This window comes from Eucalyptus grandis, chromosome 8 (assembly GCF_016545825.1).
Source record: "Eucalyptus grandis isolate ANBG69807.140 chromosome 8, ASM1654582v1, whole genome shotgun sequence".
Lineage (NCBI taxonomy): Eukaryota > Viridiplantae > Streptophyta > Magnoliopsida > Myrtales > Myrtaceae > Eucalyptus > Eucalyptus grandis.
In genome coordinates this window covers 26,559,533-26,567,725 of record NC_052619.1, presented here as the reverse complement: position 1 = coordinate 26,567,725, position 8,193 = coordinate 26,559,533, and the positions used below count along the sequence as shown (strand labels likewise).

General features: G+C 37.5%; 1 protein-coding gene across 1 annotated transcript; it reads right to left on the bottom strand.

Moving 5' to 3' along the window:
- Positions 1-252: 252 nt before the first annotated feature.
- LOC104416678 (TMV resistance protein N) lies at positions 253-7,108 on the bottom strand. Its single transcript, XM_039299202.1, has 6 exons — positions 6,990-7,108; positions 6,437-6,921; positions 5,144-6,242; positions 4,764-5,039; positions 1,264-2,151; positions 253-1,177 (listed from the first exon to the last, which is right to left on the bottom strand). The coding sequence occupies exons 1-6, from the start codon at positions 7,098-7,100 to the stop codon at positions 653-655; spliced, it is 3,384 nt and encodes a 1,127-aa protein (XP_039155136.1). The 5' UTR covers positions 7,101-7,108; the 3' UTR covers positions 253-652.
- Positions 7,109-8,193: the final 1,085 nt, after the last annotated feature.

The following is an 8,193-nucleotide window of genomic DNA, read 5'->3' as shown; positions in this document are numbered from 1 at the left end:
AGAAGCCTCTAGTTATGACACAATACTTTGTTTACCTATCCAATTCTGTCTACCTTGTAACAGAGGAATCAACTAATCTTCCCAAGGTGTCGACCTTTTGATCTTTGATGCAATTAGATCAACACTTTCTTAAAGATATAGATCATATCAGATTGAGCAAAACTTGCTATTTCAGAATTTTAGAGAATGAAGCACTGGCATCATTAATTGGATTAAGAGAGGTGACAGAGGTCTAAGTGACATTCACAGAGCAACTAGGAAGACCATGGCCATTCAACAAGCATCCACTTAAGTTTGGATTAATGCATTCTGCATCACAATTCATATAGAAAGAGAGTAAGGAATAGTTCCTCAACCATGTCAGTATTAATAGCATGATGCAGAACCCGTACTTCATTGTGATTTTCAATTTTAATTTAAGGAGCAGACATTTTAAAATTTCTAGTAGAGATGAAAAAAAAAGAAAACGGAAAAGAAAAATGCATTGGAATCACTTCCCCTAGAATCAACTCCTCAACAAGTCGTGACCAATTTGACAGGAATGTTTTGCAAGCTAACACTCGTATGATATTTGGTGCCAGTGGAACCATAGTTAAGACCATCTTATCTTTGTTAAGTTGATCAGCTTTCCTCTCCATCTGTTTCGATTGGACTATCTGGTGTCTATTGAATTGTCTTCCTCTGAGTCTCTTTCCTTGAGAAGCCAATTTGTTTCTATCGGATGAGGGCATTGGGGCTCAACCCTCAAATCATCCTCCTGTTGCTGGCATATTAGACGGAACCCACACTTCTTTATGCTTCCGTTTGAAACTCTAAGGTAAACTTGAAAATCACTCCAATCATTTTGCAGATGCTTCTCTACTTCCCACAGATTTCTGCGCAGATGATATTCAAGCCACACATGATCGGATTCCAGTGAAAAGAAGGATGTAAAATGTGCATTCGTCCCGTTGCCATTGACAAAAATTTGGACGTCGCATGAAACAACATCGAGCACTTTTCCTTCCTCCAGCCCAACAACCACACAGAGTGCAAGTCCTAAGAACTTGTCATACAGATCCTTGGGAACCTTGAAAGATATAGATCCCTCTTCACAATGGTGAATCCATCCTGGCATCTCTCCTCCAATTACGAGAATGTCGCGTTCGTTGTAGTGTTTCGCCGTCTTCCGGAGATACTGTCATACAGCATTCAAAGTGAGAGAGAGAGAGAGAGAGAGAGAGAGAGAGAGAGAGAGAGAGTGAGTGAGTGAGAGAGACTGACCTCGAGTATTGACACACCAGGCAGATCGAACCCTTTCCGTGATAATCCACAGCATGAAGAGAAGTTAACTTCGGAGAAGTTGGAGAGACTCGAAAAATCTGGGAGTTTTTGTAGAGATCTGCAATTATTTGCTCTTATGATCCCAATATTTGATGGAAGCTGAGGAATCTCTTGCAGTTGCTCGCAATTATCCAGATACAAGTCTTTCAAATTATCATATTTGCGGCAGCACCTCGGCATATGAGTGAACTTGTTCCCTCTAAGATTTAGGTACCTCAATCTGGGAAAATTGGAAGAACCCTCGAGGAAATCTAACCCTGATAAATTGCAACCGTCAAGATCTAGCCTGTCTAGATTTGGGAATCCCAAGCCACCATCAAGATCAGTTGGATCCTCCAAGTTCTTCGGAAACATGATAAAATTTGAGCAATCCGAAAGATACAGGTCGCTCAGATTTTGCAATTTATAAATGCTCGATGGAAGCCTTATGAGACTTTTGCAGTTCCATAAATGTATTCGCCTTACAGAGACAAGATTATCAATGGATGCAGGGAGTTCTTTAATAGCTGTTCCTTTTAGATAAAGTTCCTCTAGATGTTCTATCTTTACCAGAATATCAGAGAACTTCTTGAGTTTAGAGCAACCGGAGAGATAAAGTTTGCGAAGAGATTTTGTCTTGAGTATGCTAGGAAAGATACTAAGCTTAGAGCACTGTTCTAATGATAAAAATTCTAACTTGTCAAGATATCCGACGGATTGATCAACCTCCACCAAGCATTCACAGCTATTGAAATCCAATCTCTCCAAATTTGGAGCCCATGAAATGTCAGGAACACGAGTCAGGAAATTGCATCGACTGAAATTGATGTCCTTCAACATTCTAAAATCCTGCAAAAACATATCAGTGCAGTCATTAAGTTCTGCAAATGTAAATAGCTATGAAAATGAAAAGCTACTCATGGCAAGGGCTTACGTTAAATGTGACTCCTAATTGTTTGATATGACTATTAAACATAAAATAGTGACCGATTATTTGAAAAAAAAAAATGAGTAAGACTTTGGTTTTTGACATGTTATATCGATGAGTACAATTCTTAAAACTTCGGGCCTCGAATGACTCGTCCATCATTTGGAAGCACTTCGGCAATAACCTGTGCCCACCGTGCGAGGCTTGGAAAAATGAGTAGGACTTTGGTTTTTTGGTCTCCCTAACGAGCTCCGACCAAAGCCCACAAACATGTATCTTACTCGAATAGATTTTAAATGGGAAAGCCCCACCACAACGGAAATCACTAAGTGAGAAACTATACTGAATAATTTTTCACCATCATTCGTAAGTTTACTGTCGATAAGTAGTGTCTTCTCCACGCGTTTAATCGAACGGGCCAGTTGCCTGTTTCTTTTGGTTTCACATGACCCGCCTATGAATAAGTCCGACCGCCCAATATTCTAATCGACTGATTTTCATTTCTGAGGCCAGTTTCCTATGTTGAATGGAAGGCCATGGAATGGCCGAAATGATTGGGCCAAGAAAGTAATCATGTTAGATTCATCCCCTCAATCAACCAAGTTGGGCGATCTGTTTCCACCCAACATGAACCCGCAAAGGAGTTTGGATCGATGTTGCAAAAAACGTCTGGGCCTCAAATGTAGAGTAAATTTGTCAATGAAATATACATAGTCATGTAATAAAACTCACCAATTATAGATTTTCCTTTTTTTCCCATGATGGGTAGTTTTATTATATTCATTTATTTGTAAATGACGATGTAATTAATCTATCATTAACCACTTCTTTCAAACTCCTTTCATTGTATATGAAAGAAAAAGGATTTGGATATTCTAGATTTATGATTTCTCTCGAATATCAAACAAGGGAAAGAAACAAACATAAAATTATTTATAGATCTTTACGATATGTTCTCTATGGTAAATGGGTTCAAGAATCACGGTCAACTCTAGTACGAGCTGCAAGGTGTGAGGATGAATTTTTTTGTTGATTTATTACCGTTATTTATTTGTCAAATACGAGTTGAATATAATTGATCAATTAGTATTATTATTTCTTAAATGTGATTTACCTCATCCAAGGAGTTATGAAACCGTGCCTTCTCAATTCTCTCATGGAAAGGGTCTTTAAAAACATTTGGACTACAACTGACTATATAAAACTACCAACTCTTGTTTGAGTCCTTGTACCGATGTTTATTTCATTTTTGGAATCACCAACCATTTTTTCTATACTACACATTTATTTGTTTGAGTTACCAATGTGTTAAATTTACAATTTAAAAAAAAATAACCATTTTTATTTGAATCACTACTAATGTTTTTTCTAGTGTTTTGAAATTGTAAACTGTTTTAATAATCTATGAATATTTATTTTATCAGCTTAACAACTCGTTTAAGATACTATTTGTTCTAGAAAATTATCAACTGCTAATTGAGTCCACTTACTAACGATTATTAGATTGTTTATAAAAATTAAAGTTGTTTCTCTAATTTACCGATATTTATTTGTTGAAGTTATCGATGAGTTGAACTAAGTCCTATACTAAATTACCAACTAATCCAATAATTTACCAACAATTATATGCAGAGCTAATTTTCTTACATGAAAATACCAATAGATACTTGAGTTAGTTATCAATATGTATTTGATTGCTTCAAGGTACTAACCATTCCGATAATTTACCAACATTTGTGGCAACTTACCAACTGGAAAAGGTTAATAACTCATATCCAAAATTATCAACTCTTATTTGAGTTAATTACCATTGTTTAAGAAGTACCCACTGTTTCAATAGTATACCAAGGTTAATTTGGAAAGCCTACTAGCATGTTAACATCACCACTCTTCTATGAAATTAACAATTCTGCTGAATATTACTAACATCATTACAATTGCCATCATTTGTGGTGATTAAGTTACACTCTCCTATTTGAGTCACTTACTAACTTTTATTTGGTTGTTTCATAAGTATCAACTATTCACATAATTTACCACGTTTGCTTGAGGAACGTTCCAACTTGTTTAAGTTAAAATCAAATAAACATTGGTAAATGGACTCAAATAAAAATTGGTAAATTTTGTAAGAGTTGGCAACTTCAACTTGTTGATAACATCTGCAAATTAAATGTTAGTAAATTGTTAAATCAAAACGTGATTTCGAAAACATCATTAACCAAATCAAATAAGAGTTAGAAAAACTAACACTAGATGGTAACCTAACTCGTGAGGAGTTGGTAAATCACTCAAATTAATATAGGTAACTTGGAAGCTCCTTGAGGGTCGACCACCTACTTAAGTTTAATACCTCTAAATTTGGCACCTCTGAAAGGTCAGGGACACAAAGCAGCAACTTATAGTGGCTAAAAATTCAGAAACTTCAAATTCCTAAAACGTTGCAAATTGAAAAGAACAGCTGAACAAGATTTTGATAAATTCAATTTGTATGTGCCGAAAATGAAAACCGTCAATTAAAGCATTTATGACGTACCTTTAAGTATCCTCTAAATTTCTTAATCTGGCTGCCACTCACATCAAAGCAAACAAGTTTTTTTGGACCAGCATTAAACTCCAAAGTGGCTGAATGGCATTTATGCCATTCAAGCCACCTTAAATCATCAGGAAGACATACAGGTCCTCCGCTGATTCGTGCATTCGAAAGTATGAGCAATTTCAGTCTCCTCATGCATGTGAAAGCACCGCGACTGATGCGTAGCTCTCCTTGACTTGGCAACTGCAGCACTATGCCTTTAACAGCATTGGTTCCCTGTCAAGGAAAAGAAAATATTCATTCATAACCAACCGCAATTAGGTAATAGCATTTAAATTAAAGAAGATGAGATTATCGATGGTTTCATGAGAAGCTCTCACCATAGCCGCTGACAATACTTCATTAACATCATCATAGTACCATAATCTACTCCGTCCCCCAGGGTCATTTGGATTTTCTTGTTTAACGGTGTCCTGACCCATCAGCTGAATCAAGTCATGCATTTGTACCATTTCCATATGGTCAATTGTTACCAAGGATCTCTCTATTAGAGTCTGAATCCCAATTAATGTCTTTAAACCACAACCATCAAGAACTCTGGTTACATAATCCCTTCTTCTCCCCTTAAAGAAGCAAGCAATGTCAAGAAAAATGTCCTTTTGATTGTTGTCCAGCGCATCAAAACTTATCTTGAGGACACTGTTTATATCTTTATTAGGACTTTCAGCAAGTGTTTCCAATGTACTCTCCCATTCTTCTCTACTTCTACCATGTAAAAAGGGACCCAAGACCACAATCGCTAAGGGAAGGCCATTAGCATAGCCCAAAATATTATCTATGTGATGCTTGCTTATGTCTTCCGTCTGGTTTCCTGGAAAAGCATATGAACTGAGAAGTTCAAAAGCTTCATCTTGATCTAATGGTCTAACTTCATATACCTGATCTATCTGATGAGAAGTTAGTACATGTTTATCTCTTGTCGTAACGATGATCCTGCTCCCTTTTCCAAACCATTCACATTCTCTAGCCAATGCATTTAACTGTTTCCCATGATCCACATCATCAAGCACAAGCAGAATCTTCCTGCAGCGAAGTCTATCCGGTATTAAATTAGCGCCTCCATCCACACTAAAGACCGCTAAATCTCCCTTCCATAATATCTGGGATAATAGTTTTTTCTGCAAATCAACAAGGCCATCAGGTCTACTGGAAGTTTCTCTAACATCTGCAAGGAAGCTGCACCCATCAAACTGACTGGCAATACTATTATAAACAGCTTTAGCGATAGTGGTCTTCCCTACACCTCCAGTTCCCCATATTCCTATCATCCGAGCATCATCTGAGCCTATACTCAACAACGACATTACTTTTTCTACCCGGCAACCTAGACCGACGGGATACTTGGCAACACTCAAGGGTACATGCCGTACTATAGCCGAGATCTTTTGGACGATGCTCTCAGTGAACTCGGTACCATCTCTGCCAAAACAAAGCAGCAAAAAGAACGCGAATAAATGGAAATATACAATCGATTAAACTAGCTAAAACTAATACGAAGTAAACAATTACTCTGTGAAATTCCAAAAAATGACTCTTAACGCACTTATCGATGCAATCATGTAGCAACAAAATTAGAGAATTCCAAATTCTTTCAAAGGGTCGAAGAGGATTACTGTGATTGCCCATCGACATAATGCCATCCGGACAAATTGCCGGCTTCAATTAGGGCTTGCCTCCATTTCCCCACCCTCTCAGAATCCTTTCCCAGTTTCTCCTCGTGCCTGGCCAATGCCTTGCCAAAACTCTCTCTCTGCCCTCGAACCTCCCTCGGCTCCACTCCGTAGAACACGGGCAACACCAGCTGCCCCTTGAGCCTCTTACACTCCATTACCTTCACCAGCTCGTCCAAGCACCACCGAGACGAAGCGTAGTTCTTGGAGAAGACGAGCACGGCGATCCGCGACTCCTCGATGGCCTTCGTCAGCGCTGGCGAGATCTGGTCCCCGGGCCTCAAGTCCTCGCTGTCGATGTAAGCGTTGATGCCTCGATGAAGCAGACACTTGTGGAGGTCATCGACGAAGCCGTGGCGGACGTCCTCCCCTCTGAAGCTGAGGAAGACGTCGAACGGCCATTTCGCTTCGGAAGAAGAAGAAGAAAAATTTTTTGTTTCTTTTTTGGACGAGACGACGACGACATTTTTTTTTTTTTTTTGAGCAATAACGACGACGACGACGACATTGAAAGATAGAATCTGAGCTTAGTTTGGATTCGTGTCGAGCGATGAGTGATGCTTTTATAGTGGAGTTGGTCAAGAAATCGACGCGGACTGAGAAACATCGAACGTCGCACCGCGTTAGGAAAAGCGCCTTTTCATTTTTGTTTTTTCTTTTCATTTTTCGCAAATGGACGAGAAGTTTTTTCGTTCATTTTTATTTTAAAATCGTTTGTTTTTGTCTTACAAAAAACCGGAAAGTGACTTTATTTTACGGGTGTTCAAAATGAACCTTTCAAATCGGGAACTGCCCAGGGTTGAGCCAAATCAGCAAGTTGGGTCCGATTTTCAAGAATGTCCATCTAATTCCTAATTTTTAAAAGTGAAAATTGGATTGGACTAGACTAACCAAATATACTTTTATTTCTTCAAAAAAATGGTCAAATGTGAACTAAGTACCATCTTATCCAGTAGCATCACAAGTTACGACCCAATAACTTTTCATTTATCATTACTTCCATCAATATTTTAAGATTTGTCACTTTTCATTGTGCACAAATACTCTTTAGTGATTTAAAAAAAAAAAAAGTGATGGATTTCATTGGATCGGATCGGAAATCGAACATCCCTACTTTATTTTATTTGCCAAAGTTCAATATTATTCAAAGCATATAAAAAATTAAGTATAAATTTATGTATGCAATAAAAAAATTATCATTCTCAACCCAAATCCAATATATTCCATTTCAATATTTTGTCTTCTATGAATAGCAACATATCTTTCACATTAATAGTTAGGAAATTGTTTAGATTTTTTGCTTATTCAACTCATTGTGTCCCCAAAAAATAAGTCATGAAATAGATTTTTTAACGCGTAATGGATACAATTTTGTTTTTTCCCCGTTAATTGATTTTCATATTTTTGAGTAGCCATCTTTTGTTTAACAATGGAATGAGGAGTCATGTGCGTGTTTACATCATTCAACTCATCATGTCCCCGGAAAATTCTCTTTTCTATTTTATTACTTAAAAAAAAAAGGAAATATGCACCGGGCTTAATCTATGCGCTTTGTCTGTTATTAACACATGATACATATGGAAGATCCCAGCTTGGTAAAATACAAGTAGTGTTGTTTGAAATCGAGGCTTTACCTTTTCCAATTATTTTAACTACAACCGACTTTGAACGATGTAACAAGCCGTGATCACAATCGAATA